Raw genomic sequence first — 17288 nt, forward strand, 5'->3', positions numbered from 1 at the left:
CACAGAGAGCTACCACTGACTGGTTACTGTATCACACTGTCTAGTACTCCCATAGCTCTCATTCACAGAGAGCTACCACTGACTGGTTACTATATCACACTGTCCTAGTACTCCACACAGGCTCTCATTCACAGAGAGCTGCCACTGACTGGTTACTGTATCACACTGTCCTAGTACTCCTACATATGCTCTCATTCAGTTTTCATGACAACCCCTATGAGGGAGGCCACTGGTGTCCCCATTTCACACAAGAAGAAACGCAGGCAAACAGCACCCACTGCCTCCTGGGACACACTCACCTCCCAGGACTGTTTTAAGGATGAGATGAGGTAACCCACATAAAGCATGTAAGGTAAAAGCCATCACTTGTACTTATCTCAGCAGCAGCCTTCCCCCTGCCTGGAGGCCGTCACTGAGCTTGGGGCAGGGCAGTGGAGTGGAGCAGGTGAGGGCAGTCCTGTGTCCTGAACCAGGGCAGTCAGTAAACGTCTCTAAGCTCCAAGTTCCAACACACAATGTAGATCCTAAGGGTACCTACCTCTCTAGGGCTTGCCTGATATGGACAGACAGCGATTAGCACAATAGCAGTTAGGGCTCCTTACCACTTGGCTTCTTCTCTGGGAAGAATTTTGTTCAGCTAAGTGTCTGTAAAAAGCTTCACGTTCTCACACGTTTTCTTTCTCTCTCTTTTTTTTTTTTTTTTTTTTTTGAGACAGAATTTCGTTCTTTGTTGCCCAGGCTGGAGTGCAATGGCGCGATCTCGGTTCACCACAACCTCCGCCTGCCGCATTCAAGTGATTCTCCTGCCTCAGCCTCCTGAGTAGCTGGGATTACAGGCATGCGCCACCACGCCCCGCTCATTTTGTATTTTTTTTAGTGGAGACAGGATTTCTCCATGTTGGTCAGGCTGGTCTCGAACTCCTGACCTCAGGTGATCCGCCTGCCTCAGCCTCCCAAAGTGCTGGGATTACAGGTGTGAGCCACTGCGCCGGGCCTCATACGTTTTCTGCTTATGGCAGAAGGCCAGGCCTCCGGTCATGTTTACCGTTTGCTCTGGCCACCAAGCAGCCGCGTCTTACCCTTGTTCTACTTTTTTTGAGACTGGGTCTGGCTCCGTCGCCCAGGCTGGAGTGCGGTGGCGCGATCCCGGCTCACAACAGCCTCGACGTGCCGGGCTCAGGTGAACCTCCGGGCTCGGATTCCGGAGTATTAATAGCTGGGACCTCAGGCGCGCACCACCAGCCTGTCTAATTTTTCTTGTTTTTACAAGAGAAGGGCCGGGCGCGGAGTCTCACGTCTGTAATTCCAGCACTTTGGAAGGCCGAGGAGGGCGGATCACCTGAGGTCAGGAGTTCGAGACCAGCCTGGCCAACATGGTGAAACCCGGTCTCTACTAAAAATACAAAAACTGGCCGGGCGCGGTGGCGGGCGCCTGTAATCCCAGCTACTCGGGAGGCTGAGTGAGGCAGCGGGATCGCTTGAACCCGGGAAGCAGAGGTTGCAGTGAGCCGAGATCGCGCCACTGCACTCCAGCCTGGGCGACAGAGCGGGACTCCCTGTCCAAAAAAATAAAATAGAGAAGACGGGGTCTCGCTCTGTTGCCCAGGCTGATCTAGAACAGGATCCTGGGCTCCAGCGATCGGCCCGCCTCGGCCTCCCCCAACGCTAGGCCCCCAGGCAGGGTCCCCGGCCCGGCCCCTCCCGCACCCTCCCCAGCCGCGCGTCCACCCCGCAGGGCCTGGCCCGGGTCCCGCCGCTCTCCTCGCCCCCGCCGCGCGGCAGGTCCCAAACGCAGCTGCGCAGAAGGCGAGGCCCAAAAAACCTCAGAAAGAGCCGAGCAAGGGAAGGCCGCGCGGCCCGCCTCGTTTCCGCGCGGAGAAGCCGCGCCCGCAGCGCCTCCGCCCACCCCGAGCCCCTCGGTCGGCGGTCGGGGCGCGCCGCCCTACCCCTGTCAGGCGCGGCGAGTGCGGGCGGCTGCGGGACCCGGGCCTCCCTCCCGCCTTGGCGGCGCCACCCAAGGACGGCCCCAAGGCACCCTCCGAAGGGTCGGCCCGAGGGCCTCAGGAGGGCGCCCCTCACCTGCTGGCCTCGCCATCCGCGCCTGGGTCCGCGCGCCGCCGCCCGCCTCTCCTCAGAGCCATAGAGCCGCTGGCTACAGCCTCTGCTTCACGGGGGAAATTTGGCGCGCTCTCACCCACTCTCGCGAGAGCCGGAAATGCCGCCGTCCATCAAGAGGCACGCTGCGCCCCTCCCCCGCCCCCCGAGGCGCTCCAATAGGCGCCGGCGCCCGGCGGGGGAGGTGGCCGGCAGGGACCGGGGAAAAGTGTGTGGTAGGCGCGCGCGGCGCACCGTAGGGTTGTGACCGGGTGGCGCTGCGGGCCGCGGTGGGGCCGGAAATGTCAGGCGGTCCCCACTCCGCGCTCCGCGCCTCCGGCTCCGCGCCCGGCCAGCCTGAGGTGGGGTCGGTGCCCCCGGCGGCACGGCGCTGGGGAGGCTATGGCGCCGGCCGCGTCCAGGCTGCGGGCCGAAGCCGAGGTCGGGGCGCTGCCGCGGCGGGCGCTCGCCCAATACCTGCTCTTCCTGCGGCTCTACCCGGTGCTCACCAAGGCGGCCACCAGGTGAGCGGGGGCGCGGCCGGCGCGGGAATCGGACGCCGCCCTGGCCCCAGGTCGGCCGCAGCGGCGCGGGGCCTGGACGGAAGCGCGGGGCCGGGACGAGGCTGGGGGCGCACCCGGGTCAGAGCCCCCGCAGCGGGCGCCCTCCGACCCGGCGCTGAACTTCTCGCGGCGACACCCGCGTCCCCAGTCAGCGATTGTGAGGCGCCTCGCGGATCCCGCCCTCCCAGCGCGTGGAGGGCCCGCCCAGACCCGGGGGTCGGCGCTGAGGTTTCACCCAAGGACCCAACAGGGGCCCCGCGCGCCCGGGGAATCCACGGCAAGGGGAGCGGGTCCGCAGGGCGCGGGTGAAGACAGGGCCAGGGGAGCGGGTTTTACGGGCGCGGGTGAAGACAGGGCCAGGGGAGCGGGTTTTACGGGCGCGGGTGAAGACAGGGCCAGGGGAGCGGGTCCTCATGGAGCGGGTGAAGACAGGGCCAGGGGAGCGGGTCTGCAGGGCGCGGGTGAAGACAGGGCCAGGGGAGCGGGTCCTCATGGAGCGGGTGAAGACAGGGCCAAGGAAGCGAGTCTGCGGGGCGCGGGTGGAGACGCGGCCAGGGAAGGTGTTTTTTGAGAAGGTGACATTGAACAGGCTGTGTAAAGAAGTGGAGCAGAGGCTCTCCTGGCACAGGGAACAGCAGGGCAAAGGTCTCTGTTAGGTTTTGAAGGGAAGGCCGGCATTAAAGAAAGGCGGAGAGAGGTGCAGCTTGGACTCAGTCCCGAGGGAGGGAAGATCTGTGTGTGGAGAACGTGAACCCTGAGCAAGAGGCAGGAGATGTGAAGGGAATCGCCAGGGATCTGATCCAGAAGGTGTCTAGGTCCGTGCTAGGAATTTTGGATTTTATGGTCCAGAGAGCTTCTCAGAAGGCAAATACAAACCAAGGCCTGGAGGGAGCCACTGGGCCTGTTCCACCTTTTTATGGAAATTTTTATCGTGATAATTGTAGATTCACAAACAGTTCCAGGACTAACGTGGAGAGATCCCTCGTACACCTTCCCAGTGTCCCCCATTGGTTACATTCTGTGAAACGGAGTGCAGTATCGACCAGGGCATTGCGTGGACACAGTCCACAGATCCTATTCGGATTTCTCCATTTTTCTTGTAGTTGTATCTGTTCTGTACAGCTTTATCACATCTGTACATTCGTGTGTTCACTACCACAGTGAAAATGCAGAACAGCGTCATGACAGGGCCATCCTGTTGCCCATTCATAACCACACGGCTTCCTTACTCCCAAACGGCCAAATTATAGTATAACATCACAGCCAGAATGTTGACATTGATACTGGAAAGCCACTCGTCCTTACCTGTGTGTTTAACTCCACCATCTCCACCTTTTGATACAAGAACTATACACTGCAGCCGCTTTAACAAGAATTCCTACCCCCTGCCCATGTGCTGCATGGCCTCAGAACGGCCCTGCTAATTCACCTGTAGGAAAGGGACACCCTCCTGCTGGTCACTCCTGTTTTCTGATGACCTCCCTCTCCACAGTGGCATTTTGTCAGCACTTGGGAACTTCCTGGCCCAGATGATTGAGAAGAAGCGGAAAAAAGAAAACTCTAGAAGTCTAGATGTCGGTGGGCCTCTGAGATATGCCGTTTATGGGTGAGTGCCATACAAGGGGTGGGTTTACCTTGTAGCCGCTGAGCGCAACCAAGCTGGGCACCAAAACCGAGTAGTTGGAGTACTCTTATTTGGAAATATAATTTTTTAGAAAACATTGTAGTAATCATCATGGGAAAAAACTCGAATGGTTCATATAGTTTGTATGGCATATTTACGCATATGTAGTTTTTTTGTTTTTTCTTTTTTTTTTGGAGACAGAGTCTCACTCTGTCACCCAGGCTTACTGCAACCACTGCCTCCCTGGTTCAAGTGATTCTCCTGCCTCAGCCTCTCAAATAGCTGGGATTACAGGCGCGCACCACCATGCCCAGCTAATTTTTGTATTTTTAGTAGAGATGGGGTTTCACCATGTTGGCCAGGCTGGTCTTGAACTCCTAACCTCAAGTGATCCACCTTCTGTGGCCTCCCAAAGTGCTGGGATTACAGTGCTAGGATTACAGCCTCACATTTGTGGTGTTATCATGTTTCTTTTTAATTGGATGGGTGGGGGTGACTGTCTTAATTGGGCTGAGAGGCAAACCTGAGGACAAGTAACTCAACCTAAAGTCAGACTTCAGGATTCAAAAACCCTGAAAGCGTCCTAGACTGGGCTCATGGAAGAGGAAAACTGACTCCAATCTGACCAGTTAGTTTCTATTGTTATTTTAATTTTTTTTTTTTTTTTTTTTTTTGAGACAGAATCTCGCTCTGTTGCCCAGGCTGGAGTGCAGTGGCGTGATCTTGGCTCACTGCAAGCTCTGCCTCCTGGGTTCATGCCATTCTCCCGACTCAGCCTCCCGAGTAGCTGGGACTATAGGCGCCCACCACCGCGCCCGGCTAATTTTTTGTATTTTTAGTTGAGACAGGGTTTCACCATTCACAGGATGGTCTCGATCTCCTGACCTCGTGATCCGCCCACCTTGGCCTCCCAAAGTGCTGGGATTACAGGCGTGAGCCACCGCGCCCGGCCTCTATTGTTATTTTCATAGAGTAAACATCCAGAAAAGAAATACTTCGGTACCCTGAAAAATGTCCAGTTTCTGAACCACTTTCTGAATTGCAAAAGCACAGTGATTCAAGAGTTTTACCAATTTAATCCACCCTGAGCTCTTGGCCAACAATAATGTTACAGATGGATTATTTGAAGTATTTTCCAACTACAGTGATTTTTTCTTTAATTCAGAATTCCTGAAGAACATTTTTATACTTCCAAGCTTGCTAACTTGAGTCATCATGGATTTTTCCATAATGTATTTAAAGCAGTAATCCCCCCAAGAGGGGCAGGTGATGAGATCACCTAGCAGGCCTCATCCAAGTGCAGTTTTCCCATCCACAGGACTTTCAGTCCCCTTCCCCACTGAGAATCCCTGCATAGGCCACATAACCCCCTATGACTGGGTGGGAAAACACACTGAGAACCACTTATCTAAAGACTGTCGACGTCACAAGTTGAAAGACCCCTCTTTTTGTTGCCGAATTTTATGGAACTGCAGGCCTCTTGTCCCAGTAGATGTGGCAGCTGGCTCCATTCTCTCCTAAGCACACAGGGGAATGATTAGTAGCAACGCACAGAAGCTAGAGTGCTGTACCAGTTCCTGCCCTTTCCAGTTAGTTAGTGAGCGCCCTTGCCAGTTAGTGAGTGCCCTTGCCAGTTAGTGAGCGCCCTTGCCAGTTAGTTAGTGAGTGCCCTTGCCAGTTAGTTAGTGAGCGCCCTTGCCAGTTAGTTAGTGAGCGCCCTTGCCAGTTAGTTAGTGAGTGCCCTTGCCAGTTAGTTAGTGAGTGCCCTTGCCAGTTAGTTAGTGAGTGCCCTTGCCAGTTAGTTAGTGAGTGCCCTTGCCAGTTAGTTAGTGAGCGCCCTTGCCAGTTAGTGAGTGCCCTTGCCAGTTAGTGAGCGCCCTTGCCAGTTAGTTAGTGAGCGCCCTTGCCAGTTAGTTAGTGAGCGCCCTTGCCAGTTAGTTAGTGAGTGCCCTTGCCAGTTAGTTAGTGAGTGCCCTTGCCAGTTAGTTAGTGAGCGCCCTTGCCAGTTAGTGAGCGCCCTTGCCAGTTATTGAGTGCCCTTGCCAGTTAGCCTAGTGAGTTCCCTTGCCAGTTAGCCTAGTGAGTTTAATGAAAAGCTTTACAACCAGGGACACATCTGATGATTCATTATTCAGCACTTCTCAAAGCCAGGCCCTGTTCTGGGTACTGCAGTGGACAGAAGACATAGCCTGCCTTGTGGAGCCTGCCTTCTAGGGGGGAGGAGAGGCACAGACTAACCTAACAGATGAGATAAGGACAGTGCTAGGCAGAAAATGAACCAGGGCCAAGAGTGTTAGCACAGGCGTGCACACGTGCTGGGACAACCTGGAAGCTGACAGTGTGAGGAGGAGCGAGCCAACATGGCTAGGCGGGGAAGCGCTGGGAGCAGAGAGTCAACAGCAGGAGCAAGTCTGGTCTGTTAGAGCAACAGAGACAGAGTGCCCCTGAAGCCGACTTGTCTGTACAGACCTGTGTGGCCAATGCTGAGGGACATCCGGAAGCAGGGCTTAGGACCTGGGATTTGGGGGTGAAGCTAGACCAGAGAAGAGCACATCCAGAGAACCACAGTCTGGCTCACACCCCCTGGGGGCCTCAGGTTCTTCTTCACAGGGCCGCTGAGTCACTTCTTCTACTTCTTCATGGAACATTGGATCCCTCCTGAGGTCCCCCTGGCAGGGCTCAGGAGGCTCCTCCTGGACCGCCTCGTCTTTGCACCGGCCTTCCTCATGTTGTTCTTCCTCATCATGAACTTTCTGGAGGTGGGTGTCTGCCACAGCACTTACTGCAGCTCTTCGTTTAGCACAGGGATTCTTCACCTGACATTCCTGGCAGAATTCAGAGGGTCTGCAGACTTTTCACTCACATTGAAATTTTGCATTTTCCTTTATGAATATAGGAAGCAAACGTCTAGTATTGGCAGGACCTGTTTGTACCCAGTAGAGTCACTTTATTTATTTATTTATTTAAAGACAGGGTTTCACTCTGTCACCCAGGCTGCAGTGCAGTAGCACAATCATAGCTCACTGCAGCCTCAAACTCCTGGGTTCAAGCGATCCTCTTGCCTCAGCCTCCCAAGTAGCTGGGACTACATGTGCGTGCCACCACACCCAGCTAATCAGATATTTTTATATCACATCAGTTGTTACAGATATCTTGAAATATAATTATGCTCATTACTACTTGGACCTGCCATTAGAGGGCTTGTCACTGTGGAAAGAAAGAAACAGGCCGGGCGCAGTGGCTCACGCCTGTAATCCCAGCACTTTGGGAGGGCGAGGTGGGTGGATCACCTGAGGTCAGGAGTTCGAGACCTGAACTCAGGAGTTCGCCTGGCCGACATGGTGAAACCTTGTCTCTACTAAAAATACAAAAAAATTAGCTGGGCACAGTGGCGGTCGCCTGTAGTCCCAGCTACTCGGGAGGCTGAGGCAGGAGAACAGCGTGAACCCGGGAGGTGGAGCTTGCAGTGAGCCGAGATCGCGCCACTGCACTCTAGCATGGGTAACAGAGCAAGACTCCGTCTCAAAAACAAAAAACAAAAACAAAACAAAAAATTAGCCAGGTGGCCGGGCGCAGTGGCTCAAGCCTGTAATCCCAGAACTTTGGGAGGCCGTGGCGGGCGGATCACAAGGTCAGGAGATCGAGACCACGGTGAAACCCCGTCTCTACTAAAAATACAAAAAAAATTAGCTGTGTGTGGTAGTGGCCGCCTGTAGTCCCAGCTACTCGGGAAGCTGAGGCAGGAGAATGGCGTGAACCCGGGAGGCGGAGCTTGCAGTGAGTCGAGATCGCGCCACTGCACTCCAGCCTGGGTGACAGAGCGAGACTCCGTCTCAAAAAAAAATTAGCCAGGTATGGTGGTGTGTGCCTGTAATCCCAGCTACTCGGGAGGCTGAGGCAGGAGAATCACTTGAAGCCGGGAGGTGGAGGTTGCGGTGAGCTGAGATTGTGCCATTGCACTCCAGCCTGGGCGACAGAGCAAGACTTTGTCTCAACAAAAAAAAAAAAAGAAAGAAACAGGGCTGGGCGTGGTGGTGCACACCTGTAATCCCAGCACTTTGTGAGGCCAAGGCCAGTGGATAGCTTGAGGCCAGGAGTTCGGGACCAGCCTGGGCAACATGGCGAAAACCCATCTCTCAAAAAATAAAAAGTGAGCCGATGTGGTGATGTGCACCTGTAGTTCCAGCTGTTCGGGAGGCTGAGGTGAGAGGATCCCTTGAGCCCAAGATGTGGAGGCTGCAGTGAGCAGAGATCGCACCACTGCACTCCAGCCTGGGTAACAGCAAGACACTGGTTCAAAAGACAAAAAAAAAAAAAAGAAATAAACACATTAGTCTGTCAAAATTTTTTCTGAATATTTTGATAACTGTATTTCAGTATTATTGGTTCCTTTGTAGTCCTATTTATTTATTTATTTACTTATTATCTATTTTTTTGAGGCAGAGTCTCGCCCTGTTGCCCAGGCTGGAGTGCAGTGGCACGATTTCAGCTCACTGCAACCTGTGCGTCCCGGGTTCAAACGATTCTCCTGCCTCAGCCTCCTGAGTAGCTGGGATTACAGGAGCCTGCCACCACACCCAGCTTATTTTTGTATTTTTAGTAGAGACGGGGTTTCACCATGTTGGCCAGCATTGTCTTGAACTCCTGACCTCATCATCCGCCTGCCTCGGCCTCCCAAAGTGCTGGGATTACAAGCATGAGCCACCGCGCCCAGCCGTATTTTATTTTATACATTACAAAACATGATTCTGAGAAGGGTGTCCACAGGCTTCACTAAACTGCCAAAGAGATCTGTGGCACAAGAAGTTTGAGACCCTACTGATAACACAGAAGAGTTCCGGGCCTGGAGGTTCACCTACCGGCATAATCCCAGTCAGAATCCAACGCATGGGAGGCGTGTTCACCTGCACTCAGCAGCTGTATCTGTTCTGACTGTCCCACCTTCCCCGTTCACGAGCACCTTCAAATCCTCACCATCTCTAGGAGCACCAGCCAGGTTGTGCTGTGTGTGAGACGTGTCACCTTTTTTTTTTTTTTTTTTTTTTTTGAGACGGAGTAGTCTCACTCTGTTGCCCAGGCTGGAGTGCAGTGACATGATCTCGGCTCACTGCAACCTTTGCCTCTTGGGTTCAAGCAATTCTCTGCCTCAGCCTCCTGAATAGCTGGGATTGCAGGTGCCCGCCACCATGCCTGGCTAATTGTTTTGTATTTTTAGTAGAGACGGGGGTTTCATCATCTTGGCCAGGTTGGTATTGAACTCCTGACCTCGTGATCCACCCTCCTCAGCCTCTCAAAGTGCTAGGATTACAGGCGTGAGCCACTGCACCTGGCGTCACCTTCTGTCCTGAAAGTAATTTGTTTTAACCATTCACTTCTCCATACAGAAGTTCTAAAGGTTCATGTATTCAAATATGACATTATTTTCCTTCATGCCTTTCCTTACAGGAAGATAATAGAAATATTTTCCTATGCTTTCCTCCAGTATCCTTATGGTTTTACTTGTGTACAGTAAGAGACAGACTTCTGTGCTGATTTTTCCACTTACATAGCAAATTTTCTCATTACCATTGGGCAATCCCCAGTATTTTGAAATATTCTCATTTCCATCTGTACAGGCAATTATCTGCACTGTTTGTTCTTTTGCTGGATTATTTTCTTTTTTTTGAAATGGAGTCTCACTCTGTCACCCAGGCTGGAGTGCAGTGGCACAATCTCGGCTCACTGCAACCTCCGCCTCTCGGGTTCAAGTGATTTTCATGCCTCAGTCTCCAGAGTAGCTGGGACAACAGGCGCCCGCCACCATGCCTGGCTAATTTTTGTATTTTTAGTAGCAATGGGGTTCCTCTGTGTTGGCCAGGCTGGTCTTGAACTCCTGGCCTCAAGTGATATGCCCACCTTGGCATTACAGGCATGAGCCACTGTACCCAGCTCTCCCCTTTACTTTAAACAAGAAAATATTTAAGCATTTCTTTAAAATTTTTTCTTAGTTTGTATATATTTAGAGGGTACAAGTGCAGATTTCTTATGTGATTGTGCTGTGGTGAAGTCTGAGCTTTTAGTTCCCATCACCCAAGTAGTCAGTGGTGATTTTCAACTCTCCTCTCCCCGCCACCTTTTCGAGTCTCTGGTGTCTGTTATTTCCCTCTGTTGGTCCATGTGTACCCACTGTTTAGCCACCACCTATGAGTGAGAACATTGGCTGAGGCAGGAAGGTCACTTGAGCCCAGGATGTCGAGACCAGCCTGGGCAGCAGAGTGAGACCCCTTCTCTACAAAAAAATTAAAAATCAAAGGGTTGTGGTGGCACATGGCTGTAGTCCCAGCTACTTAGGAGGCTGAGACGGAGGCTTGATGCCAGGAAGCTGAGGCTGAGTGAGCCGTGATCGCGCCGCTGCACTCCAGCCAGCATGGGCAACAGAGTGAGACAGCGAGACCCTGTCTGGAAAAAAAAAAAAAAAAGTGAGAACATGCAGTATTTGACTTTCCATTTGTGAGTTGTTTCACTTGGGATAATGGCCCCCGGTTCAATCTACGTCACGGCAAAAGACATGCTTTTTTTTTTTTTTTTTTTGACACAGACTCTCGCTCTTTCATCCAGCCTGGAGTGTAGTGGCACAATCTCATCTCACTGCAACCTCCGCCCCCCGGGTTCAACGATTTTCCTGCCTCACCCTCCCAAAGTTCTGAGATTACAGGCATGAGCCACTGTGCCCGGCTGAGTTCATTCTTTTTTTATAACAGAGTAGTGTTCCGTGGTATATTTATGGCACTTTTTCTTTATCCAGTCCTCTGTTGGGGGACATTTAGGTTGATTCCATGTGTTTGCTGTTGTGGATAGCACTGTGATAAACATATGAGGGCAAGGATTTTTTGATATGATTCCTTTTCCTTTGGGTAGAGGCCCAGTAGTGGGATTGCTGGTTCGAATGGTGGTTCTATTTTTAGGTCTTTGAGAAATCTCCATACTGTTTTCCAGAAAGGCTGTACTAATTTGCATTCCCACCAGCAGTGTGTAAGTGTTCACTTTTCTCCACATTCTTGCCAGCATCTATTGTTTTTTGACTTTTTTTTTTTTTTTTTGAGGCAGTTTCACTGTGTCGACCAGGCTGGAGTGCAGTGGCGCAATCTCGGCTCACTGCAACCTCCGCCTCCCGGGTTCAAGTGATTCTCCTGCCTCAGCCTCCTGAGTAGCTGGGATTACAGGCACACGCCACCATGCCCGACTAATTTTTGTATTTTTTTTTTTTTTTTTAGTAGAGACAGAGTTTTCCCATGTTGGTCAGGCTGGTCTCAAACTCGACCTCGTGATCCACCCACCTCAGCCTCCCAAAGTGCTTAAATTATGGTCATGAGCCACCGTGCCCGGCCACTTGACTTTTTAATAATAGCCATTCTGACTGGCGTGAGGTGGTATCTCCTTGTGGTTTCAATTTGCATTTCTCTGATGATTAGTGATGTTGAACATTTTTTCATATGTTTCTTGGCCACTTGTTTTTCTTCTTTTGAAAAATGTTCATGTCCTTTGCCCACTTTTTTAATGAGGTTATTCATTTCTTTCTTGTTGAGTCGTATAAGTTCCTCATAGATTCTGGATAACAGTCCTTTGTAGGATGCATAATATGCATATATTTTTTCCCAGGCTGTAGATTGTCTGTTGATTGTTTCTTTTGCTGTGCAGAAGCTTTTTTGTTTAATGAAGTCCTGTTTGTCTGTTTTTGGTTTTGCTGTATTTGCTTTTGAGGACTTAGTCACAAATTCTTTGTCTTGGCCGACGTCCAGAGGAATTGCTCCTAGGATCTTCATGGTTTCAGGTCTTGAATCCACCAGCTGATATTTAGAGTGAACCTACTGGGGTCCTTTTTATTTTTTCATAACTCCTAACAAGTTTTGATTGGAAAGACATCGACTTTGGAGGTTATTTGGGAGGAACTGACAGCATAGCTCTGAGTAGCAGTTCTGGTGCCCAGGGCCAGCCTTGGGAGTCACCTCCTCCAGTTGTCCACAAGGAGTTTTGGGCCAGGACAGACATCACCGCCAGCATGAGCAGGCTGCTGTCTGGCATCTCACTGATCATTTTCCATCTTGCTGGTTGGCTCCTTAGAGCCGCAGTGCTGAGTACACATGTGTGCTGTCTGCGTACACACAGAACAAAATCTAATAGCAGTTTAAAAACCATCACGATACGGTTTGGGTGCCCGGAATTCAGTTCTGATGGGCGGTGAGACTGTTCACCACCCGCCTTCCCTCCTTTGCAGGGGAAAGACGCCTCAGCCTTTGCCGCCAAGATGAGGGGGGGCTTCTGGCCGGCGCTGAGGATGAACTGGAGGGTGTGGACGCCACTACAGTTCATCAACGTCAACTACGTCCCTCTGAAGGTGAGGGCCACGGGGCTCAGCCTCTGCCAACATTACTTTCTGTCAGCCTTTTCCTTCCTTCCTTCCTTCCTTCCTTCCTTCCTTCCTCTTTCCTTCCCCCCTCCCTTTCCTTCCCCTCTTTTCTCTTCTCTTCTTTCTGCTGTAGTTTTCTGCTAGACTTGGTTTCACCCGTGTCTAGACTCCTCAACTACCCTTGGATTTTGCCCATGACCCTGAATCATTGCTAGTTCGGGATTTAGGAAGCAACACAGAAGGGTGTCCCGAGTGGTCGTCTTTGCCTCTTCTGTTCGTTCAGCAAATTCTTATTAAAAGCCCCCATGCCAGGGATGCCTATGAGTTTTCTAGCCTTTGAAACATTCCCAATCCCAGGAGTGTACATTCAGGCAACTTGGATCTATGCTCCTGGGTTGCAGTCCTCAAACTTGGCCCAAATAAACTCTAGTTATACTTAGAAAAAAAAGGCCATCGCAGTAGCTCATGCCTGTAATCCCATCACTATGGGAGGCTGAGGCGGGCAAATCACTTGAAGCCAAGAGTTCGAGACCAGCCTGGCCAACATAGCGAAACCCCATCTCTACTAAAAATACAAAAATTAGCCGGGCGTGGTGGCAGGTGCCTGTAGTCCTAGCTACTCAGGTTGCTGAGGCACAAGAGTCACTTGAATCTGGGAGGCGGAGGTTGGAGTAAGCTGAGATTGCGCCACTGCACTCCAGCCTGGGCAACAGAGTAAGACCCTGTCTCAAAAAATAAATAAAATGTTAAAAAGAAACAAAGCATTTGTGGTCCCTGGGCTCATGAATTACAGCTGAGCCTGAAGGCAGGCACCGTGCGGCCATGGGTCCTGCCACTGACCTGAAGGGCTGCCTCACCTGCAGCCGTGGCAGCCACACCTAGGCGAGGGGTGGGCCCGTCCAGGTGCAGAGTGAAGGCCTTCTGGGGAAGCTGAGCCTTTCCGCTATCCTGCGCATGAAGGAGCTGCTGTGGGGGCTGAGTCAAAGGTGTCAGATTGCGGCTGGGCTGGTGGTGCGGAGGCTGGAGCCCCAGGCTCTGCCACTGGGGTCAACTGTCTTTATGCACAGCCGGGGTCCCCAGGACTACTCCCACACTGGGAGGATGGGGTGCAGCACCCCCTGCAGCATGGCAGGACACCCCCGGATGCTACAGGAGGAGGCCTGGCAGAGCCTGCAGGGGCCACATGCTTCCCTCCCCTGCAAGGTGTGCCGCCCATCGGGTTTTTTACTGGCACTCTGGGCGGGCATCTCTGCCTGCCGCCCCAAAGCTCCAGACCCCTAGAAAGACAGCAGCTGTGTGGAGCCTGCATTGTTGATGCAAACAGTCCAGGCACAGGGCAGGTGGCCCTTCTGGGAAAGGTGGGTGCCGTCCCAGCCCAGGCTGCCGCTAGGGAGGACCTGGACAGGCCTGCAGTGGCTGGATCTCAGCTGCAGAGAGCCTTCCTGCATTAGCACCGGCTCTGAGCCCTGCCCAGGAGGGAAGAGAGGACCAGGGTGACCCCCAAGGGAGAGGAGGGAGGCAGCCCAGTGTGCGCACACTGCACACAGCACACACACACACACCAAGAAGCAGCAGGAAACCAGGGGCGCACCCAGACAGGACAAAGAGGCAGTTCACCCTTAGCCAAAGTTGCCAGGAGTTAAAGCAAAATAAAAACAAAATTTCCTTTGGCTTTAACAGTGGCCCTTCCCAGAGCAATTTCAGCTCCATGGGGCTGAAGCCAGAGTGCCTTGAAGAGTGGGTGGGAATTATTTTAAAAATCACAAGTCTAGAACATGCTCTCAAAGTCTGTGCGGGCCAGGCCTGGTGGCTTATGCCTGTAATCCCAGAACTTTGAGAGGCCGAGGCAGAAGGATCACTCGAAGCCAGGAGTTTCAGACCAGTCTGGGCAACATAGTGAGACCCCATCTCTATTTTATAAAAATGAATTTTAAAAAGTTTGAGAGGAGGTGAGGAGAAGCGATGGAAGAAGGCTGGGTGGCAGAGGGGGTTCTGACACTCAGAGATGCGGCCATGGTGGGTGCAGACGTGAAGCTGCTTGTGGGATGGGCAAACAGACATGTCCAGAAAGAGCAGCTCTGCGGGGTCCCCTAAGGAGTCAGGGTGAATGTGAGCCCCCGCACACTCACAGTGGTGCTTGGGACAGAGGCCCCGCCCTCTGTGATGAGAGAGGAGAGAAAGTGACAGCTGAGCGGAGAGGAGAGTGGGACATCCGCCTCAAGCCCCTACGTGCCTCTCCTCTGGAGGGCCAGGGCTGGGACTGAGGGGAGAGGAAGCCAGACGGGCATTTTGAGGGGATACAGAAGGGGCAAGTTTGGCCATGTGGAGGATGGGAGACCATGCTGACTGCAGAGACAAAGATTTCTGGGCAGAGGGGGCTGGGGCTTTTCCAGCTGTGGTCAGCATCTGGGGAGGTGAGAAGGCAGGAAGGATAAAGGATTTTCCAGAGTGTGACTGAAGAACAGTAGGCTAAGGAAGCCACAGCCATAGGCCACTGGTTCTCAGGAATTTAGAGAAGTAGGGACAAGTGAGAAGACAGACTGGCGGGGAACACGGAGGATCTGGGATGCAAGAGGGGAGAGCCGTTAAGCCGCGCCTCTGAGTAGCGTGGGGGCAGAGTCGCCATCCTAGGTGGGTGCAGGTGTGTGCGGAAGCAGCATTCATTCAGCAAGCGTTTCCTGAGCAGTGACTGCGCCATGCTGCTAGACTCGGGGACGCGGTGATTAACCAGACACACGGGCTACTACTTTTCATAGCACCACATGCCAGGGAGAGACTCAGCACCGGGCCAGAGGATTCTGGGGAAGGGTGAAGGTGCTGAGTCACCGAAGCAGGGCAGTGGGATGGTGATGGGTTAGAGGAGAGAAGGTCTGGGGCCCCTCCCCTGTTCATCAGCTGTGTCCCCTGAAGAGGGTGCAGCCACCTGTATGATGGTTGGTCCTGGAGTGAGAGGGGCTGAACCAGGAGCTAAGGTGTGCAGTGAAGGGGGAAAAAGGAGAGTGACTCATCTTTGGAATTCCTGGGCCACTGTAACCTGTGAACACTGTAACTAGGGGACCATTTTTCTTCTCCACTCCTCTGCTAGGGGCCTAGCACAGTGTTTGGTACAAAGAGAGGCTCAGTAAATGCAGTAATGGACGGGTAGTTGGACCAGCCGACCAACAAACGGGTAAACGAATGAACTGGGTGACTGAGGCTGGATAACTGGCCACGGCCTCCCGCTGACCGTGGCCTGTCGGACTGTTCTTTTTGGCAGTTCCGGGTGCTCTTCGCCAACCTGGCAGCTCTGTTCTGGTATGCCTACCTGGCCTCCTTGGGGAAGTGACGACCGCTGGGAGAACATCAGGTGCACTGTGGACATGGGTCTGGGGGTCTCACCCGCCCAGCAAGAGCAGAACCAATCCAGTCAGGACATCACTGACTCTAAATCAGGTGATTCAAGATGCCCGAAAATGATGGATAGAGAAACAGAAATCTCTGAATGTCAGAACCTTGTGTTTTAAAAAGGCAGTCGCTGCCTTCAGGTGGTGCTGCCCCAGAAACTTAAAATTTAGTCAAGGCAGTTTCAATTGTTACTGTGGACTGAATTAGGATCACAATAAATGATAATGCAGATTCTTCAATGGTGACTTTAATCTCTCAGAACAATTGCTGTTGCTTCGAAAGACATGCATAGCCAGATGTTTTTTAAATTTTCATGTGTGTGGTACGATACATAAAACACAAAATTTACCATGTATCTGGTCGTGGTGGCTCATGCCTGTCATCCCAGTACTTTGGGAGGCCGAGGCAGGAAGATTGCTTGAGGCCAGGAATTTGAGACCAGCCTGGGCAACACAGTGAGACCTCATTTCTACAAGAAAAAAAAAAATATATACACACACACACACACACACACACACACACACACACTCACACTCTCCTGGGATATCTTCCTGCTACAGTCTACACAAACACACACACACACACACACACTCCTGGGATATCTTCCTGCTACAGTCTCCCAAGTAGCTAGGATTATAAGTTCCCACCCAGCTACACCTGGCTAATTGTTTTCTTTTATTTGTAGAGATGGGGTCTTCTTGTGTTGCCCAGGCTGGTCTTTGAACTCCTGGGATTACAGGTGGGAGCAACTGCACTGGGCAATTTCTTTTTTTTTTTTTTTTTTTTTTTTTGAGACAGAGTCTTGCCCTGTCGCCCAGGCTGGAGTGCAATGGCACGATCTCAGCTCACTGCAACCTCTGCCTCCCGGGTTCAAGAGATTTCTCCTGCTTCAGCCTCCCAAGTAGCTGGGATTACAGGTGCACACCACCATGCCCGGCCAATTTTTCGTATCTTTAGTAGAGAAAGGGTTTTGCCATGTTGGCCAGGCTGGTCTCGAACTCCTGACCTCATGATTTGCCTGCCTTGGCCTCCCGAAGTGCTGGGATTACAGGCATGAGCCAACATACCCGGCCCTCTTTCCTTTTAAAAAAGGCTGACTTTTGATTGTCCTTAAGATTCTTTAAAAGAAAATAAAAATAGGCCAGGCTCGGTGGCTCACGCTTGCAATCCCAGCACTTTGGGAGGCTGGGATCACTGAGGCAGACGGATCACTTGAGGTCAGGAGTTCAAGACCAGC

At 52.3% G+C, this 17288-nt stretch overlaps 2 protein-coding genes across 3 annotated transcripts in view; one reads left to right on the forward strand and one right to left on the reverse strand.

The window, feature by feature from the left end:
• POLE (DNA polymerase epsilon, catalytic subunit) overlaps positions 1-2286 on the reverse strand; it is a 62503-nt gene extending 60217 nt beyond the window's left edge. The window contains exon 1 of the mRNA XM_030821730.1: positions 2080-2286. Coding sequence (XP_030677590.1) covers positions 2080-2141 — 62 coding nt within the window. The 5' untranslated portion in view covers positions 2142-2286. The remainder of the gene's footprint in view (positions 1-2079) is intronic.
• A 19-nt stretch (positions 2287-2305) lies between these two features.
• PXMP2 (peroxisomal membrane protein 2) lies at positions 2306-16296 on the forward strand. 2 transcript variants are annotated; one of them, XM_030821742.1, is made up of 5 exons: positions 2311-2618; positions 4150-4263; positions 6878-7040; positions 12536-12655; positions 15924-16296. In XM_030821742.1, exons 1-5 carry the CDS (start codon positions 2497-2499, stop codon positions 15990-15992), a joined length of 588 nt encoding a protein of 195 aa, XP_030677602.1. In that variant the 5' UTR covers positions 2311-2496; the 3' UTR covers positions 15993-16296. The 2 variants fall into 2 exon arrangements, with proteins under 2 accessions (XP_030677601.1, XP_030677602.1); XM_030821741.1 differs by lacking the exon at positions 15924-16296 and having other exon boundaries at positions 2306-2618; positions 12536-13137.
• The last annotated feature ends 992 nt before the right edge of the window (positions 16297-17288 follow it).

Source organism: Nomascus leucogenys, chromosome 10 (genome assembly GCF_006542625.1).
Source record: "Nomascus leucogenys isolate Asia chromosome 10, Asia_NLE_v1, whole genome shotgun sequence".
Lineage (NCBI taxonomy): Eukaryota > Metazoa > Chordata > Mammalia > Primates > Hylobatidae > Nomascus > Nomascus leucogenys.